The sequence below is a fragment of the Triticum dicoccoides genome, chromosome 6B, assembly GCF_002162155.2.
Source record: "Triticum dicoccoides isolate Atlit2015 ecotype Zavitan chromosome 6B, WEW_v2.0, whole genome shotgun sequence".
Lineage (NCBI taxonomy): Eukaryota > Viridiplantae > Streptophyta > Magnoliopsida > Poales > Poaceae > Triticum > Triticum dicoccoides.
The window spans coordinates 6,198,018-6,219,521 of record NC_041391.1 but is presented as its reverse complement, the minus strand read 5'-3'; the positions used below and the strand labels follow the sequence as shown (position 1 = coordinate 6,219,521).

Here is a 21,504-nt window from a genome sequence, read left to right as displayed (position 1 = left end):
TTTCAAAAGGTGCAATATCAGTGTAAATTGTGTGCAAGTTTCGAAAGTTTTTTTTATTTTCTTTATTGGTTATTTTTTGTTTTTGTGGGTTTTTGACTGAGTGCAATTATATGCATACAAATAATATATCATATGTGCCCAAATCTCATGATTATATGATTATTTTTGCATATTACGATAAAGTGCAATTTGACTGCAAAGTTGTGCGCAAGTTTTTTTAATTTTCTTTCTTCTTAATGAAATAGATTATTTCAGTTACACTTTGTGTAAATTATAGTAGAATGCAAAAAATGCACTATTGTATGCTTATTCTTTGCATATTTCAAAAAGTGCAATTCAGTGCAAATTGTGCGCAAGCTTCGAATGTTTTTTATTTTCTTTTCCTTTATTGGTTTTTTTTGTTTTGTTGGTTTTTTGTAGAGTGTAATTATATACATACAAATAATATATAATATGTGCCCGAATTTCATGATTATATGATTATTTTTGCATATTACGATAAAGTGCAATTTGAGTGCAAAGTTGTGCGAAAGTTTTATTTATTTTCTTTCTTCTTAAATAAATAGATTATTTCAGTTACATTTTGTGTAAATTATAGTAGAATGTGAAAAATGCACTATTATATGCTTATCTTTGCGTATTCCAAAAAGTGCAATCTCGGTGCAAATTGTGTGCATGTTTTGAAAGTTTTTTTCTTCAGTTTCTTTCTTCTTAAAGTGTTTTGTACTTTCCTAGAAAATTTTGGATTTTTGTTTTTTTTTGTTTTTTTGAAAGGATTATACCAATGCAACGATTTCGTTCTTCTATAGAAAACTTCATTTTCTAAGTTTTTGTTCCATTTTTAGTATTCTTTCCTTTTCTTTTGTAAGGATAATGCCGATGTCACTAACCTATTACTATTTAGAAAACACTTTTTTTGGGAAATCTCATTATATTATGCTCAGTTTTGCATAGTAATAATACATTTTCCACATATTTGTACGTATAAAAATTAATTATGTGTGAGAGTGCTATTCAACGGTGAGACTGCACATGTATAAAAGTAAATATACATGTGTGAGATTGCACATATACCACTAACCATTGCATGCAAATATGTGTGAGTGCTATTCATTGGTCAATTTTTTCAGTCCATTCATTGGTTATCTACAATACCCGGCTGGAGCAGCCCATGGTCCAGCTACGGGCTTGTGCAGACGCTGCGTGGCGCTGCCTGGCATTGTGCAGATGCTGTGTAATTGACTGAAGCAGAATTTGGGTCAATTGAGTGACCCAATACTCATTTCAGTCGATTGAGGAGTAGCCAGTCCCTATGGATTTACCAAACGAAAATGTTATTGCGCGGATGTTCGCTGAGATAGAATGACAAATCAATTTTCTTTTAGCAAGCATGCAAATCCTGGCATAAATTAAATTGCGGTGTCCTACTTGTTAACTAAAGTTTCCATCCTCGGCCAACACAAATTGCCGTGAAACACTTTCACATTTGCCATGCTCCCCAGCGACGTTCGCTGGTAAAGCCAGTCCTTTATTAGACCTGTTGATATATTGACAGACCCATATAATTCTAGCTATCCTACATTCATTTCAGATCTAGGCATTGTATTTCATCACAAAAGTAATGTTTATTTCCAGCCTCTTTAATTCCAAACCCCTCGAGATAATCAACATGGAGATCTACTGTCAAACTTTATTCCAACTTACTACATGAGACTTTCTAGCTACCTCTTCTTCCAGCCAAAGAAACCTTTTTTTTTGATAAAAATATCATGCCTCTTACCTGGTACATTAGGTAATTCAAACAGAGAAAACATGTGCGAGATAGGATATCGAAATCTGATTGAAACTACATAATAATTTGTAACAAACGCACATGACCGAAAAACAAAGTACTTCAATCTATGTGGCCAGCAATCTCCTCTTATCCCCTCGCCAAAGAAGAAAAAGCAATCTCCTCTTATCATTCTTATTAATTGACCAATCATGCAGAAGATACATGAATTATGGTCTCAGATCATTTTCCATTATTTTCATATCTGATGCGCCGCATGTAGTCATGGGCGGCAACAACAGTAGGGAATTGGTCCGGCCTTTATCTCACAGCGGGCTGCACTTGGGTCCATCTTCATGATCTGGCACCTAACTCCACACGATTCCTGATCACATTCATAGTCAGCCACACATGTCTCTCCAGTCGTACCGCTGATCACTTCATCTACACATACATTAGTATTCACAAATGAGCGGGATCATTAGCATACAATCAATCTAAAAGTATATACATGCATGACTTAGTGCACTAACCTGACACTCCCTGGTAGAAAGAAACGATAGCCATGACTAGAAGAGCAATGGTGAATATGGGAGCCCAAGAACTAAGGTTGTTTTTATTGGCTAACGCCATCATGTGCTCTTCTTATATAAGACTTTATTCGTTTGTCTGACTAGATTTGGAGTACCTCTTCTTATATAGAGGCATGCAGGGAGGTAGCTAACTTGTCGACCAGGCAAGTAATTATATATTGCCAAATGAATTCCTATGCATTTGTCACACATATACTACTTGCCTTGCTATCTTTTGGTATCTTTTATTGCATGCCAAATTTAATCCCTGATTTTATTTTAAGCACATTGTAAGTGATTGAACAACTAAATTTGATATTTGCTGGTTCTTCTCAAATTGTATATATGATAAAGTTTCAATAGTGGTTTTATGGTATGCATGGCGTAGTTCATAAAAAAATGCCGAGTTGAGACCATGTTACTCTAAGAATTGTTGTTCACCTCAGATCTGCTTATTAGCTTGGTGATGATGTTGGTGAATTTTTTTTATGATTATCTTTTTGGGCTTCTCTTCCTTATACTGCCTGTGAATTACAGCCTAATTCAAGTATTTACAATCTGTAATTTACCATGTTACTCTAAGAATTGTTGTTCACCACCAAAAAAGCATTTATTGTTTCTAAAAAAAGGTCCCCAAATCGTAGGATATTATGTTCTATTCCAATTTTTCGTGCTGGAGTATTTATTTATTGTTTTTCTTTTCGTCCTTCCTCCTAAAACATTTATTAGTAAAATAATACTCCCTTCGTTCCTTTATATGAGGTATATTTGTTTCTTCAAAAGTTAAACGAGTGCATGTTTGACCAAGTTTCTAGAAAAATATATCAATATCCACAATACAAAATTTATATCATTTTATCCATCATGAGAAGTAGTTTCATTTTTTATCTTTAGTATTATAGATGTTGTTATTTTATTCTATAATCTTGGTCAAACATTCAAATGGTTGACTTGCGCGGAAATCAATACACCATATATTCTGGAACGGAGGGAGTAGATGAGTTCATTTTGTCAGTAAGCACTTAGATATGCATTCTTTCATAGTTGGTCTGGGTCGATGTTGCATCATCAGATTAACTCAAGAGTCGTTACATGCAAGCGCATTTATTCACGGATGTAGTTCATGTAATATAACCTAATCTGGGGGACCCAACTCAAATTCTCCTATTTTTTCTCCTTTTCTATTTTTTTTTCTTTTGGAGAGAAAGAAAGCCATAGTTCTCAAAACAATTTTAACATGTGATCACATAAGACCTAACTTGGGTTTACCCGGCTTCTCCTATTTGGTGCGTAGGTCGCGCATTAGTGACCAAGCGCATACCCTCTGTAGCGCTCGATCCTTTGTTTGGGCTGGCCCATTTTGGGTTTCTTCGCCTCAGTTTTCGCCCCCCCCCCCTTTTCGTTTGTTTTTTCTTCCATTATTTCTTCGGTTTACCTTTTCTTTTATTTTCCTTTTCCTTTTTCCCTTTTCTTTTCATTTTTACTTTTTTTGCTTTCTTTTCCTTTTTCATTTTTGGGAGCATTTTCTAAAATTTCTGAACATTTTCAAAATCATTAATATTTCCCGAATTGTAGAATTTTTTAAAAAGTTCGTCAACATTATAATCAGATTTTAATCGTGAACATTCACCATATGGAGGATGGGATCCTGCACGAGTACCTCTACCATTAGCATTCTTTTTAATCATACTTCTGGTCTAACCCTACAGGCTACAGGATCATGGAAAAATGGCATGCTTTGCTATGTGGTGTTTATGTCATGTTGATTTCAGATGTGAAGTAATATATGCGTGTTGTTTATATGAACCGTGTCCACGGAAATGTAGCACTACAAAACAGGGGGGTACTGGTGGACGCCAGAAACACTGTGAGGACCAGTTCGACGTTAACATTTATTCCACAGTAGAATCTGCATGTGCATAGTACTTGTACAGATACAATAAAGGCTTTAGCCAGCGCGTGGAGCACGTGGAGCAGGGTCTGTAACTTCACGGATGGCTTGCATGCAGGATGGACCAGCTTGGTGTCAACCTTTCGTCTGGTAGCATATGTGAATGTGATTTACTACGTGACTACAGTCAATTCTAGGCTACAACCAATGGGAATGCACACATCTGTTCAGTATTTGTCGATAAAATGGTAAAGTGATTGCTTTGTGAGTTACGGAAGATACTGTTTCTCATTGTCTCTGCTTAACTAAGTCGGTTTGACGCGTCGTTAACCTCCTTGAACGCGTCGTTGTGAGGCCTTGTTCTATGTCTTCAACCATTTACCACGAAACAGCAGGAAATAGGCCATATATCAGGCCACGGGTCCTGATATTAGACCAGTAATAGATCGATGGTACCGGAAATAGAGTCAATGTTGAGGTGGCAAATGTTTCCGGGGGCAGGACCAATTTGTTTTTCATAACATCCAGTGTGGTATAGTGTCCTTGCCAGCTAGAGAAAATATCGTATTCTTTCTCTTCTTACCATTAGCAATATTGAAGCCAAGCAAGTTCCTCTTCAGTCAGTAAAACTATTATGTAGTTCAACATCAGTGTGAACTTTTCTATCATACGATCTTGGAGGTAAAGGACGGTCTCTTCCCATTCGTCCAAAGCATCAAACTTTCCCTTAACACTAGGCTACAACCAACAGGAATGCATCTCCACGGAGAAAATTAAACATCAATGAAAAAGACCAATAACGGATCATACATCCTAATTCGATTACTAACCTTTGCATCAATGCATCATATATGTCCAAAATAAGAAGGATGAATAGGGCAGAAAGATGACTTTGTATAACTCACTTGTGTCCCAAGCAGGCTGCAGCGGCTTGGTGGCGCTAAATGACTCCAAATTTAGTGGTAAACTAAGATTTAGTGAACTATTAATTTCATTTTTAGTTAACGTTAAAAGTGCATAGCTTTAGCGGGAGGGCTCTTCAAATTCTGAGCAATGTCCCACTAAGTAAATCAATGTACAGTGTCTCGCAATTAGCACGCTGTAGCGCGATAAAGCATGCTAATAACGTATTTTAAGGGCTACACTATTTTGTCCTAGCACGCTATTATTTTCATTTGGTTTAGTGGAGCCATGTGAACCCACGGAGAAAATTAAACTCGTTCTTTTACATACCATACTAGCCCATGCACCAACCGCATGAACTTCATGCATGCTTTTTTTTTTGTCTGTCGGCATATATCAGTTGGTGAAATATGTGTCCACGAAATATTTTCTTCGCATGCAACACAGAAACATAAAAGGAGGCCTGACACTTACGCAACACCGACAGAGACTAGTTAAACTCCAAATTAAGAAGCTGATTTCCTAACAAAAGGACTTTCTGGTCGGGATGAAGCAACTTGGCAGAATATACTTCAGCAGAATTTGTTGTATTCATTGTATGAAGTAGAGGGCGTGGCCCGTGGATGTACTCTCCTTGTCAAGGAAAGAATAAAACTACCAGGCATAATTATTTGTGAACAAAAAAATTATCTTATTCGCATCGCTACTTAGTAGGAAGTTGCTTTTTGCAGCACAAAATGGTGCCATACACTGCTTACAACTCACAGATTTTACAGAAACAGGTTAACATTGGATGCAAAATGATTATATTTCTGCTTTTGAATCCTAGGCCTCCTGTAGTTGTACTCCAAAGACCTTACCGATTTCAGCAATGATGTGGCCAGACACATCGGGACCAAACATCCTAGGCAAATTTGCAGTTAGGTCGACCTCGATTGATTTTAATCTTACAGCTTGGTCCCTCTTGATCATGATCTCCCTCTCGGCCTCTTCCATTTCGGAGGTGTCACGAGCGAAACTATGAAGCCAGATGTGTAGAATCTCCTTCACAGCTGATGCCAGATGACCACACACTATCTCTTGCAAGGTACCCTCCCCTCCTTGCCCGCAGTCGATGGTGACCGACACCGCTGTTGGAGAACATGCACTGCGCACAAAGAGCGACGGCGATCGGTATGGACGGGTTTGTGGCAATTCTTCGATCTTTTCATGTTGCTTGTCCAAGTGAGTATGTTCATAGTACTTGTGGAGGTACTCCGGGTGGAGTGCGAGGTCTTTCCGTAGGAGCAGATCAAGAATCACAACCATTGGAGTTGGGCTGCCTTGTATGAACTCCATGAGGAAATGTGGCGCATCCGTCAAGGCATTTAGGAAAATAAGAACCAACGTAATGTCGACTGTGCCATTGGGACTTTGCAGTGAAGTGACGAGTGCAGCATGAAATCAATCTGTAGACAAGAAATTAGAACATTTAAAGCATACGATTTTTTCTCACAACGTGGATTATAGATCTTTGTTTGTATGGTTGTCAAAAAGGGGAAAATATAGTGGTTTTCTGAGCTCCTATGTAGGTACACTCGCTATCCCTACTATCCATCCATGTGCAGAATTTTTGGGATCCACGGGAGTTTTTTTTTAAATAGACCCGTGGGAGTTGGGGTGTAAACATAATTGCAGACATGTGTTGTGCAGTCGTGCTATTGGTTGCTAATTTTGGAGTGGCCACAGGTACCAAAATATAAGGTGTTTTTCTGTTTAATTAGAATTACAAAAACATCTTATATTTTAGTACAGAGGTAGTAGTAAACAACACTACACACGTGAGAGTGAGAAAGAAAGGTGGCATAGTAAATTGAAGACAAAGAAGCAGTATGAGAATATGAGACACGAGGGAGGAAAATACAGAGAGAAAATCCAAATGGAGTGTTTGGCCTGTGTAACAAAATATGTGTAGAGCGCTTGATCTATCTAAAGATCAAAGTCTTTTCAAAACATTCAAAAGACTGAAGTAGATTGGAATTGGATAGTGGTGAGGAGTGTACCTACATGAGTGCTCCATCTACAACTTTCCATTTATATAGGTGTGCCAGGGCACCTTGATAACTCCATTCTCCCTTCATCCCTAAATATCAGTCTTTCTAGCGGAGCAAAGTCTTTTTGAAGGCGTTATCTTAGTAGATCGCCGCGTCCTCGGTGTCGGAATTGGAGATGTTTGAGATCTTGCTAGCTTGGCTTGCCTCCCTCGCTATGTCTTTCTCCCGTTCGGGCTGAGCATCCTTGTCTCTCTGCTTTGCGTTCCATGCTCATGACTTCCTGTGTTCATGGCATGTGGTGTTCCGTCCTTTGTACTCAATTCTCTTACACAAGTTTTGCGTATTCGTGACAAAAAAAGGTGGTTGTTGAACAAGGTTCTCAAAGCGGAGGACAATGGCATGCCTCACAACAATGCCTCCAAGAAGATTAATTAGCGACACCTCAAACTGACTTAGTTAAGCCGAGATGGTGAGAAACACTCAGTTCTCCATAAAACCCAAGCAACCACTTCACAGTTTTTATCAATCATATCCACGCCGAGCAGACGGCTGTGACTGTGCTCATCTGCAAGCCACCCCGTGAAGATAAGATGTTGGCATGTAGAACTTGTTGCCAAGACGCCCTGCCTTCCCGTCCTGCTTCTGCCAATACGTATGCTACTCCACGTGCTCCACGCGCTGGCCAAGGACTGTAGCTCCTGTACCAACACATTGCTTCATTACTGCCATACTAGTACTATGCACATGCAGAGCTCCCTGTCTCTCCCCCATTCGACTGGTCAAAAGCGCCTTCTACACTAGACTTACTGTAAACAAATATCCAATATGCCTCGTTGTGTTCACATTATATTACGAGCTAAAATATAAAAGCCGTTGATTGTGTGGTGTGAGCAGATTATAACAATGTGTAGAAGAACATAATTCTCTATAGAATGGAGGGGTACAAATTTAACGGAGAAACACAAACCTGTTTTAGAAATTCAAGACATAGCTTTATTTGGTCAGTAAGGAACATTGTTAAATTCTATATATATTAAATAGAAAATAATAAATTAAGGAGTTTTTTAAAATATTTTTAGATTTTACTGTTCATACCAAGACCATATGAGCTCGAGCTGAGAAGGGCACTTTCATTAGGCTTGAGGTTTTATAGATACAATGACATGACACAACATAACTGGTGGGTGTTCTTGTAAATATGCCCTAGAGGCAATAATAAATTAGTTATTATCATATTTCTCTGTTCATGATAATCATTTATTATCCATGCTAGAATTGTATTGATCGGCAACTCAGATACATGTGTGGATACATAGACAACAACATGTCCCTAGTGAGCCTCTATTAGACTAGCTCGTTGATCAAAGATGACTATGATTTCCTAGCCATAGACATGAGTTGTTGTTTGATAACGGGATCACATCATTAGGAGAATGATCTGATGGACAAGACCCAAACTATGAACGTAGCATACGATCGTATCAAGTTTATTGATATCGTTTTCTGCATGTCAAGTATATGTTCCTATGACCATGAGATCATGCAACTCACTGACACCGGAGGAATACCTTGTGTGTACCAAACGTCGCAACGTAACTGGATGACTATAAAGGTTCTCTACATGTATCTCCGAGGGTGTCTGTTGAGTTGGCATGGATCAAGACTGGGATTTGTCACTCCGTATGACCGAGAGGTATCTCAGGGCCCACTCGGTAATACAACATAATAGTAAGCTTGCAAACAACGTGACTAATGGGTTAGCCACGGGATCTTGTATTATGGAACGAGTAAAGAGACTTGCCGGTAACAAGATTGAACTAGGTATGAGGATGCCGACGATTGAATCTCGGGCTAGTAACATACCGATAGACAAAGGGAACTGCATACGGGATTAGTTGAATCCTTGACATCGAGGTTCGACCGATAAGATCTTCGTAGAGTATGTAGGAACCAATATGGGAATCTAGGTCCCTCTATTGGTTATTGACCGTAGAGATGTCTTTGTCATGTCTGCATAGTTCTCGAACCCGTAGGGTCTACACACTTAATGTTTGGTGACGATATAAGTATAGTTGAGTCATTATGGTGGTTCCCGAAAGTTGTTCGGATTCTCAGATGAGATCCCGGACGTGACGAGGAACTCCGGAATGGTCCATAGGTGAAGATTGATATATTGAACGAAGGGTATTGGAGTCCGGAATTGTTCCGAGGGTACCGGGTGATGACCAGCATGAATGAAAGGGGTTTTGGGGGGGCTCGACAAGTGTTGGGGTCCTCATGGGCCAAGGGGAGGGGGCAAACCAGCCCACTAAGGGGTTGTGCGCCCCCCTCACCCCATCCCATGTTTCCAGAGGAGGTGGGGGCGCCCCCTAAGGTTCCCACCCCTTTGGCTTGGGGGCCAAGTCTCCTCAGGCCTTGTTCGGTTCCATGAAAAATGAGAGGGATTGGCAGGGATTAAATCCCATCTAGTTCAAAATTTCCCCAAATCCCCTCCATTCCACTCCAATCCACTTGAGGAGTGGCTTAACCGAACAAGGCCTCAGGGGCAAAACCCATCTAGGGTTTCCCTCTTGTGGCCGCCGGCCCTAGATGGGATCCCTAGGGGCGCCCCATCTCCCCCTTCCCCCTATATATAGAGAGGTAGAGAAAGGGCAACCACACCCTCATACGCCACGGCGTTGCCCCTCCTCTCCCTCGTAGCCTTCTTCCTCTCCATAGCGCTTAGCGAAGCTCTGCTGAGATTCCGCCACCACCACCGCCACCACGCCGTCGTGCTGTCGGAGGAGTCAAGCTACTACTTCACCGTCGCTCACTGGATCGAGGAGGTGAAGGCGTCATCAAGCCGTACGTGTGTTGAACACGGAGGTGCCGTCCGTTTGACACTTGGATCACGAAGACGTTCGCGGGACGGATCGTGATTGGATCGCGAAGACGTTCGACTACATCAACCGCGTACCTTAACGCTTTCTCTTAGCGATCTAAAAGGGTATGTAGATGCAATCTTTCCTCTCGTAGATGGTCATCTCCTAGATTGATCTTGGTGAGCGTAGGAATTCTTTTTCTCATGCAACATTCCCCAACAGGTGTATGTCTCTGGAACAGACAATACATAGAGTCAACACATATGTAAACTCTTAACTTGGTTGTAAATCAAGGCACAGAGTTATATGTCATCATGGGATGCAATTTTTTCATAAGGGACATGAGAGTCCACCTTTCAAGCTTGTATGATGTGATATCAACGCTGATGGAGCTAAAAACCATGAGGAATCCAAATCTAGCATGTTCCTTGACGCATTACAAAGGTCCCCGAGTTCGATGAACCTTTCACTGTTGTGTTTCGTCATCGACATGACCACCTTCTGGATTAATTTAGATAGCAATAGGTTTTCCCATCATGGGAGAACACCAAGGTGTGCCATGGTGCTCATCACCATGAGCTTCACTTTGGCATCGCTGATGAGGTTGGCTGCACCTTCACCACAACGCAGACAACTCTTTTTCTAAGGAAAGCCGTGTAGGCAAGCCCCTCGATAATGTGATCTATACCGCATCGGTGCCAAGATCAATGATGTCACAACCATCTTCATCTTCGACCATCCATTCACAAACTTGAACTCCTCTATGTTAGTATGGGGACCAAATCAAAATAATTGGATTAACCACAACAATCCCAGCTCTGTGAGTTCTTTCTTCCGTGATGAACTGTCGGCACTAGTCCTACATTTTTTCCCTGTGAACCAAGGAGAAAGGGGGCTCAGCAGGAAGAGGATTGCACCATGAGAGAAGCACAGAGGTCAACCCGCTTAAAATATGGAACATGGATTCTGGCAATGCAACGGAGTTGGGTCCTCATATCGATCCGAATGAATCAGTCTTTCTACAAAGGTCAATCTTTGCCTATTAGGCAAGTGGATAGCAAGTTCTAAATTCTGTCTCGGTAGGACATGGATTTCTATTACTATGAAATTCATAAATGAAAATGAAGTAGTTAATTGGAGGGCTACCATTATCCTTTTTCTTGTATGTGTTCCTAAGAGAAGTAATTTGTCCTCATGTTTCGAGGTCTCAAGAAAAGCTATATACATAGGCTAATACAAATAAACCTTGAAGGTCATTTATTACATGCCATACCTTAATGGTGTCAAATAGTTCAGGTTCATGCAATAGAAAACGACGAAAAAACACATGTCCAAAGATTCTTGCAGTGGAAAATATGGAAGATTCCTTCTAAAAGACAATGTTAATATATTCGTGAACTCCTTATGTTGCTTGTAATATTTTTAATCAAATCTTCTCGCGTGTAGCTAATAGCAGACATTATAGGCGGATCGGCGAAAGGACCATAGAGCCATCCATTGGCAATGTACTGGTATGTGGCCTCGGTGTAGTGAACTCCATCCCAGCTCACGTATGTTGTGGGGTCCTTGCAGGCACTCACGCCTGGCATGCCACATATGGCGCTCGTATTCCAGTTGTACTGCCCGCCGCCTCCGCAACAAGCCCGTAGAGCATCAGAATCGGCGACTCCTACAGATTGATCGCAAAATTTCATAAACTCAGTGACACCACAGTGACACGCAAGTGTATGCATGCACAAGCAAATTGTACAAGATTTTAAGTACTTATTACCGAAATGGCTGGGATTTTCAAGGATTGAGATTATTGGGTTGTAGAAGTCAGCAAAGACGATCCTCGCATGGGGGTACTTGCCCCTGAGATGGTCCAGCGCCTCACGGAGGACAAAGTTGTGGTACCTAGCCACGTGGTTGATGTCTCTTAGGCAGCCAATATGGTCGTAGTCCTCCATCCTGCTGAGGCTTGAGCGAGTCGCTAGCACGATGGGTGAGCACCCGTTAGGTGGATTCCCAGGCACGACCACGTATATTGCACCTTCGCTGATAAGCCTCTGTGTTGCAAATTCAATACTAGTTTAATTAATCATGTGTCCAAGTACAAATGTGTCCTAATGTTAGGGCGCAAAATATGGTGCATTAAAATGGAAAACATAATTGAAAAAACTGCACAATATATATACCTCCACGGCCATGACAATAATTTTCACAACTTTTGGTACATAAGACCGCACTTCATCTTCCGTCTTCCCGGCATTCCACAACAAGTCGTAGTCCTTCACTCCAAACTCCCCAACGAAGAAGAGGGCGTTACTGAAGCAATATCTGCGCCCTGAACATATCAACCAGTTTCGCATATGTAACTCAGCAGGAACCAGGGACTATGATGACTAGACTAGAGAACATGTAACAGGCCTGCGGTGCAAATTTCCGGCATGAGTTCCTCAAACCAGCCCAGCTGTACGGTTAGAGAACTGTTCAAAAGCTTGTATGGAACCAGTTTGCTCCTTTCGTAGAAGTCGATGTCGATTGCTGTCGCGCCACCAACAGCAAAATTTACGCCTTTAGACACGTCCGAGCTATTCAACATGGAGGCTTGAAGAAGTGGCAGACCAAACTGCTCGGCTGATATAAAACCAAAACCAAAATCGTAATGTACTCAAACTCCAAATGAAGATGCATGTAAAATTGGAGCAACTTATTCACTTGATGCAACAAATGAGATGATTCAACTCACCGATGAAATCGACGGTGACTCTCCCATCACAGAGGCGGCCAGTGGGGCGGCCAAAGAAGGTCATGCCGTAGGGTGGGTTGCCATTATACTCGGGTATCGCCGGATCAGCCATGATCAGGAAATTGCCAGTGTCAAAGTAGGAATCTCCGGGAGTAAACAAGGAGGTGAAGTAGCTTGAATCGGAGCTCACGCCATTGAGACAGAAAAGGAGGAGAGAGGAGAACAAAAGCGTGAGTGCCATGGCTGCTAAAACTTGGAATGGTGAAGAAAAATCAAAGGCACAAGTCTATTGTGGAAGGAGCTTTCGACCAACCAACCCTGCCATTGGAGGTGGTGGACAGGCAGGCAGCTCTGCATCTGCATAGTACCTTCACGTGGTGGCTTGCAGAGTGTGCATGCAAGGATGCCAAGATCGGGTCGGGCTTGGGCTCTACAAACCGTACCTTCACGTGGTAACTTGCACATGCAGAATGTACCAGGTACCAGATGTTCTGCCGGGGCGCATCCACCTTTTTTTCAGCTTTTGATATTTTTTTTACATTTCATGTCTTTTGAACCAAAAGTCAAATTAGGTTTCGTTTACATATTCGTCTTTCTGGTGATGAGGGTTTTCAAATGAGATCCATTTTGAATATGTCTAATGAGTTTTTAGAATTTTGTTAAGTTTCAACTTATGAAACTTGGTACGAGCAATCGACAAAATCGTAAGCTTGAGAACTTGGGACTGACAAAATCATAAGTTTTAAGTTTTAGCTATGAAACTTGGTACGAGCAACCGACAAAATCGTAAGTTTCAGAACTTGGGACCGACAAAATCCGAGCTTTAAGTTTTAACAAAATCGTAAGTTTCAGAACCTATAACTGACAAAATTGTGTGTTTTAAGTTTCAACTCTAAAAATTTGTACGAGCAACCGACAAAATCACAAGTTTCGAAACCCGCGACCGGCAAAATCATAAGTTTCAAGACTCAAAATTAAAACTTGTTGTGTCCTCATGAGGGATCAAACGACTTTGCGGATCCCGAGGCAATCGAGCGGCAGGTACAACTCGCAGATACGTGTCCTTGCGAATTTTCGATACCAAATGTGGATTTTTGGTACGTATAGTCTATGCTAGGCTGCAACCAATGCAGCCATCCACTCAGCATGGGTTGATAAAAATTATAGAGTGGTTGCTTTGTGTGGTATGAAAAAAGAGTGTTTACATCTTCCATGCTTAATAAGTTAGTCTCACAACATCTCTTACATTGCATATTCTCATGAGCATCGCCTTTTCTTGTCATTTATTATGTTGAACGCATTAAAGGCGACACTTTTGAGGGTTGAAGAACACATTAAAGTACAGGAGACATAGCAGATTGAAATTTGTTGACGCTTTTGAGGGTCTTGCTCATATTGGTGTGCTTCCGATTCTATGTTGTTTTGGAACTTATACAGAGGCCTCACTATTTTGCTCGAGGATTTGCATATCAACTGTGTCCAGTGGGTTGCTCTATGACAAGGCCGATGCGCCTGCCTGCCATGACCGATCGGGGCACTGTGCAGGGAACGAGCGAAAAAGCGCAAAAAAGGTGGCCCTCATCAGGATTCGAACTCGAGACTTCGCCTTAACGTACGAGCGCACATAGACAGTAGAACTATTGAACTGTAGTGGACGAAGAAAGTGTCAATAATATAAGGAATACGCGGCTGCGCTATTTAATGCACTTAGTTTTCTAAATAATTTTAAAAAAATCATTAACTTGAATAGGATCGTCAATTTAAACAAAGTTCATCATTTTTTAAGAAAAGTTCACAAATCTAGAAAAAGTTAGTTGATATGACAAAAAGTTCATCAAACTTTATAAAAAGTTGAACAAACTTTATAAAAAGTTGAACGAACTTTATAAAAAGTTTATCAAATTTGAAAATAGTTCATTGATTTTGAAAAAAAGTTCATCAATTTTAGAAAAAGTTTCACCAATTTTTGGAAAAGTTCATTCGATTTGACAAAAGTTCATCAATTTGAAAAAGAGTTCACGGGCTTAAAAAAATCACGAATTCCAAAAAAGTTCAATTTTTTTGTAAAAATGTTCACCAATCATTAAAAAAGTGCATCAAAATGGGAAAAAAGGTTCATCGATTTGGAAAAGATCATCAATTTTTGAAAGAGCTCATGGATTTTCAAGAAGGGGTTCAGGAATTCGAAAAAAGTTTAACTTTTTTGAAACAATAGTCACCAATCATGAAAAAAGTTCATCAAAAATTGGAAAAGGGTTCGTCGATTTTGGAAAAAAGATCAACAATTTGAAAAAAGTTCACGAATTCAAAAAAAGGTTTACAAAAAATGTTCGCAAAGTCGAGAAAAGTTCGCGAAACAGAAAAAAGGTTCACAAACTTGAAAATAGAAAAAAGAAGAAAAAACCAGCCAAAAAGAAAAAAAACAAGACAAATTCACGTTCTTTATTTGAAGAACTGTAAAGGTCACTTTCAGTCACTAAAGGGCGTTGTCTAGGGCGTTTATTGCGCTCGTACTGAGACCGTGGGGTGAAGGGTTCGAATCTTTCAGGCGCACCTTTTTTTGAAGGATTCAGAGAAGAAGGGAAAAAGAGAGCAGGACGGGCCGGCCCAGTGCGGATCAGGGGGTGTGCGCCCGATTGCACAAACAACTGTATCGGGCGTAGAGGGCGCCGTTTACGAAATGCCGATAATTAAGCCTAATCTCTGTACAAGTCCCCGCTGGAACTCGTTGGAGGAGGCCGAATCAAGGGGGAGGGGTTCTGGCCCCCGCTTGTCGTCCCATTCAGCTTTGCAATAATGGGGGTGTTGCATACGGGGGTTTGCAACAATGGTTGTTCTGGCGGCAGAGCCTTTGCTACTCTTTTGTAGGAGACGGTGCAGCAATGGTGGCTTGGCATCATATCTGGCGGCAACATGTGCTGGTGGGGGAATGAAAGGTGCATGGGAAAGAAGACAAATCCTCCTCCTCCCACTAGTAGAAAATAGGGCATACGGTTGGACCAGATAAGCCCATTAGTCCCGGTTCAGTCACGAACCGGGACCTATGGGGGCATTAGTCCCGATTCGTGTCTCAAACCGGGACTAAAGGCATTAGTCCCGGTTCAAATGAGCCCTTTAGTCCCGGTTTCAGACACGAACCGGGACTAAAGGGTGTTGTGCCCTTTAGTCCCGGTTTGTGTCTCAAACCCGGACTAAAGGTTAGCCCTTTAGTCTCGGTTTGAGACACAAACCGGGAGTAAAGACACAACCCCCCCTCCCCCCCCCCACGTGGATCGCCTTTTCAGTTTTGTAAAAAGCAAAAGAAAATGATACAAAAATTAAAATCCTTCGAATGTAGTTATGTTACTACATCTACTAGTTAGGAAAATTAAAAAACTTCAATTTGGACATGTTTTGCAAAAAAAGTGTTACGAAAATGTAAAACGGCCATATCTTTTGCATACGATGTTGAAAAAAAGCATAATATATCAAAAAAGTCAGCACAAAAATCTGCATCCGATTTTGAATCCTCAAATTCTAAACGGAAAAAAAGTTATGCCCAAATTTCTTTTTTTTAATTTTCATTAAATCTGGTCAAACTATGGTCAAACTACTTATTCAAGAAATATTAGTGTTACTACATAATTATTCAAAAATATTAGTGTGACTAAATAATTATTTCAGTTTTTTTGAATTTTGGTCAAATCTGGTCAAACTGTGCTCAAACTATAGTCAAACTATGGTCAAACTTATTATTCAAGAAATATTAGTGTTACTAAATAATTATTCAAGAATATTAGTGTTACTAAATAATTATTTCAGTTTTTTTGAATTTTGATCAAATCTTGTCAAACTGTGGTCAAACTATGGTCAAACGTATTATTCAAGAAATATTAGTGTTACTAAATAATTATTGTTTTTTAGAATAATAGTTTCAAACTCAAACAGTGAAACGTGTGACTTCATGCTCAAGCTAAACTCCTGAGGGTTAATAGGATTGACATCTTACTATTGTCAGGAAAACAAAAAGTGTAGACTTGGAAACGAGGGAGAGTAGAACCTGGAGGTTAGAAGATGGGTGACCGACTGGGAAGTTAGATGATTTGGAATCATGAGGGATGATTGGAGATTAGAGGTTAAATTGAGCAGTGATGAGGGGGATGAGGGGTGATTAGAGATTAAATTGTAAAATAATTCAGAAATTTGAAAACCCTGGAAAAAAATTCAAAAAATTCAAAAAAAATCGTAAAAATACCGTTAGTCCCGGTTGGTGTTACCAACCGAACTAAAGGTGGAGCTCCAGACAGCCGCCATGTGGAGGGGCTTTAGTCCCGGTTCGTATAAGAACCGGGACTAAAGGGGGGTGCCTTTAGTGACGACCCTTTAGTCCCGGTTCCAGAACCGGGACTAAAGGCCACTACTAGGGAAAAGCCTAGCGGCAGCGCGGGTTTTAGGCCTATTAGTAGCGTGGGCAGGAGTGCTACTGATACGGCGCTACAACTAAAGCTTAGCAGTAGCATGCCTAGACCCACGCTACTGCTAAATCGACTTAGTAGTAGCGCTTCTCCAGAGGAGCGCTACTAGTAATTAGTAGTAGCGCTTCTCCTTGCTCGCGCTACTACTATTATTTCGTATTTTATTTCTTTTTTATTTTATGTTGTATTCATACACCTTTACACAAGTTTTCATACAACCGGAATTTAGAGATTGTTTTTACATCATAATGATTTATTACATCACGGGGTGAAAGAACCGTGGACTAGTTTCAAGTGGATGTCCATCCACTTGAAACTAATCCGCGGTTCTTTCACCCAATGATATAATAATATCATCATCATCATATCATTAACAACTTATCATCATAATACATCATTGTCATATAACACCTCCTCAAGATCATCATTTTCATCAATGACATCACATAGCAAATTGGTCACTAGTCGTAATCACAAGTACTCCTCATCATCAACTCTAACACATTACCACATAATAAACATATTGTACCTCATATGACATACTACATTCTCTTAGGACCTACTACATTTTCTAAGGTAAAATAGCAAAAAACAAGATAGCCCCTGACTCTCCATTATGGAGAATGGAGATTATCCTGTCTCCAATTCTTGCCTTTCGCTGAATGTTACTTCCAAGAAACTCCTTGCGAATGTCCAAACATTTTTTTTCATTCTTTGATGAGCATGTGTTCACCTGTTTTAGAAATCCGATATGCACAGGTGAGCTCCCTAGATTTACCTAGCAGTATGTTCAGAACTGTAAGGCGACCATTCAGTTACATCAGATGAGGCACACAATCCATCGGGAGTTTCTGTTGAAAAACATAGTAATAACTTCGTAGTTAGCAATGATGTACTAGTTTTAGAAGTATGCAAAAGATGCACGGATGTCGTAATAGTAAAAAAATCTTACCAGGGTATCTCCATAGAAGTTACCGTGGTTCAACACATGCACTAGTGGCACGTATTCACCATAATTTGGAGGAGTTCGATAATAGGTATTCTAATCCTCAAGAAGAGTACAAAATGCGATCAGATGATTTTTCTCCTTATAAGTTAATTCAGAGCCATCGGTGTAGTGGGTTTTGTCTACCATCTTCCGCACAGTCTTTGAAGAATCAAATAAGCTGTCAATGGAAATAAGCTATCAACTATTTTGAAATAACCAATATAAATTAGTTAATAACTATGTTTGAGAAACTAACATAGCGGTACAATCGGAAGCGTATCAACAAGGACCCAAATGTCCATATTGTCTTGCTCGATGTCAGGATCACCAAGATCCATCGTGACAATCATACCCTCATAAAAACCATACATTTTGCAAAGTGCATCCCAATTTTGGCAACCAAAATGGATTACGCTCTGAGCATTGCACAGATTTACTTCAAAATCCATATCATGATGGGTCCTTAGGTGTATTTTCTTTGTTTCAAAGTTTTCATGGTCTTCAAAACCCATCCTCTCCAAGACATAACGTCTTGCATGGCATGGGATAAGCTAGTCGAATTGTAAAATATGAAAATTAGACGTTGAAATAGTTGGAGTCATACTTAATTACGAAAAAAACACTTGTCGTTGTTGCATACCGTTTCAACATCAAAGGTCTCCTCGAGCTTAATGCTGAAGTGCCGATATTCGTCCAGCTCAATGAACCTGCCGCACATACCTTGATCGTCGTGGCACCAGCTGCACTCCCCTGGGAGACTGTCGTCGTCCGAGTATGACATTTCCTACGTTCATAATTTAAAGATTAAACTTGTACAATTAAATATATGTACTAAAAAACCTAAATTAGATCATTATTTTTTGAGAAAATCCAGGCCACTCGATATTTCCTACAGATTCTAGCACAAGTCATTCCAGAATTCACAGAAAAATCCGGCACGACCTTTGCTAAAAAAGGACATATCGAGCGCCTGAATTTTGCCGGAATGGAAATTAATCAACACTCCGGCAAAACATAGGCCACACGGAGGTGTAAACTGAACACGAACGGCCACTTGGGCAACCACATATCCTGTTTGAACAACACAAGATATACATGGATATTTGGCTGGTCTCACCTCGAGGTCGGAGGGGGTCGGTGATGGGGACGACGGCGGGCATGATGGAGGGGCTCCTTGATTTCTGCAAAAGCAAAAACCGTATAAGTTATCACTAATGCATCCCGAATAATTGCTTAAACTCAAAAATAACAACAAATATGACATGTTCAACTAGTTTTATTAATTCAACTAGTTCTTACTAAATATAAACTTACTATAAATAGGAAAAAAACTAGTTCTTTCTAAAAATAATGTAGTTCAACTAGTTATATTAATTATCTTACTAAAAATACATTAGTTCTATTAATTCAACTAGTTCAACTAGTTTATTAATTTACTTATTAAACTAGTTCAACTAACTAAAGTAGTTCAACTACAACTACTATTAATCATACTGCCCTAGTTAACTAGTACCATCACTACTACTAATTAACATCTACTACTACTAAAAATCATTATCTATGAACCCTAAATTAACATATACTACTACTAAAGAACATCTAGTACTAACTAAGCAGAGAGAAAGGGGGTGGGGGCGACGGAGAGGTAGGGGTAGCGAGGGCGGGATCGAGATCGGGAGGCGGCGGTGTTGGGTGGGCTCGCGTGGCGGCGGTGAGGTCGAGGGCGGTGGGAGGAGGGAGGAGGGGCGGCCGTAGGCGGAGGGAGGAGGGCACGGTGCAAGGAGGAGGGAGGAGGGCGCGGTATTGCTATGGGCTCAGGATCAAGGATGTACTTGTTATTGCAAACGAGTTATTGCTTTGTATTTTTACATGCCGGTGGTTGGAAGGCGATAATAATTTCTGTATGTCTACACATAGTATATTCATCCCACCGGAAAAAGCATCAAGAATGTGTGTGCAGAGATGTCTTGGAGGGACAATATATGTTTGTTTTCCCTACATGCCAATCCACCTTATTATATTAGGACATATTACTCATCTCTAATATTGTTTTTTTTCTAATTTATGAACATATTATGCCTACAATGATGAGCTATTCTATTAGGATAATTAAATTAGGGAGCCTTAATAAATAATAGTATAAAGATGGTACTGAAGGAGGCTTTGCAACTAGCAAGGTACTCTGTTTACAATCTAACTGGTATTTCTTAAAAGATGTATGGCTGTTGTGTCTCTCAGGCAATATAAAACATGATTCTACATGCTCTGCTAAATTTGCAACTTTCAATGTTTTGTGGGGCCTTTCCTCTCAACTGTAGAGATTTTACCTAAAGGTGTTCTTCCCTGATTTTTCTGTGTGTGACTCTAGCTATTTTACTTCATTTATGTTGTTTGTTTCGTCAATTCTGCTGAAGTTACTGTAGTTGACTGATTTGAATTGTTGATCGTCCACCTTCAAGGTTATAATTGCTAAAGAAGCAGCAGGAGATTTTGAATATATGGTCCGACAACTTCCACCTGATCAGATTGAAAATAAAAGTAGAAGATTGCATCCAGCGAACAATGATTAAGCATATTCATCGAACAAAGCATTGAATATACAAAGGTCTCCACAAGGTTTGCATAAGAAGGTAATGTTCCTTCTTTAAATTGTCCGAGCTTGTGGGGCGGAACCAACTTTCGGATGTTTATACTCCCTCCGTTCCTAAATGTAAGTCTTTATAGAGATTCTACTAAATGGACTACATACGAAGCAAAATGAATGAATACACACTTAAAATGCATCTATATACATCCGTATGTAGTTCATAGTGGAATCTCTACAGAGACTTATATTTAGGAACAGAGGGAGTATCATGCATGTTTAGGGCCTTGTCTCTATATTTTTAATGTGAAATCATAGTAATATGTGAACAACATTTGCACTGGTGTAAGCTTGCACGTTTGCTACAGGAGGGTAGAGTTGGTGTAGCCTCATTAGTTTCTTTGTTGATATACTAACAAGTTACCCTGTGCGATTTCTCGACTATTTGGAGATCTGGTCGCGTGCAAGATTGGAGCGCCCTGTGGAATTCCTCGACTGTTTGACACAGCGAGCGTCGAACGGGAGGGCTCCCAGGGGAGGCACGCCCGCCAGGGGCATCTCCTTCGTTTGGGCAAGGCCACCGCTTCCCTTTTTGCCACCAGTGAATAACAGTCGCGGCACCACATCATTCACTTGCCTACGATAGATTGACGGGCGGTCCACTCCACTACTCCATCTCATGTTGTATATTTCCTCTCTTTATATCAAATAAAGTA

At 40.3% G+C, this 21,504-nt stretch overlaps 1 protein-coding gene and 1 pseudogene across 1 annotated transcript; both read right to left on the bottom strand.

Moving 5' to 3' along the window:
- Positions 1-5,962: 5,962 nt before the first annotated feature.
- Positions 5,963-9,886, bottom strand: LOC119323976 (annotated as a pseudogene).
- A 1,350-nt stretch (positions 9,887-11,236) lies between these two features.
- On the bottom strand, positions 11,237-13,132 carry LOC119323218 (GDSL esterase/lipase At5g45910-like). The gene is made up of 5 exons (XM_037596812.1): positions 12,763-13,132; positions 12,441-12,650; positions 12,209-12,357; positions 11,803-12,079; positions 11,237-11,700 (listed from the first exon to the last, which is right to left on the bottom strand). Exons 1-5 carry the CDS (start codon positions 13,001-13,003, stop codon positions 11,414-11,416), a joined length of 1,164 nt encoding a protein of 387 aa, XP_037452709.1. The 5' UTR covers positions 13,004-13,132; the 3' UTR covers positions 11,237-11,413.
- Positions 13,133-21,504: the final 8,372 nt, after the last annotated feature.

Excerpts from the sequence above, each read along its gene's own strand:
- LOC119323218 (XM_037596812.1), bottom strand. The coding sequence starts at position 13,003 with ATGGCACTCACGCTTTTGTTCTCCTCTCTCCTCCTTTTCTGTCTCAAT. Across the intron at positions 12,358-12,440 it reads GCCGGAAATTTGCACCGCAG|GGCGCAGATATTGCTTCAGT; the intron begins GCCTGTTACATG and ends TGATATGTTCAG. Across the intron at positions 12,080-12,208 it reads TTATTGTCATGGCCGTGGAG|AGGCTTATCAGCGAAGGTGC; the intron begins GTATATATATTG and ends TTTGCAACACAG.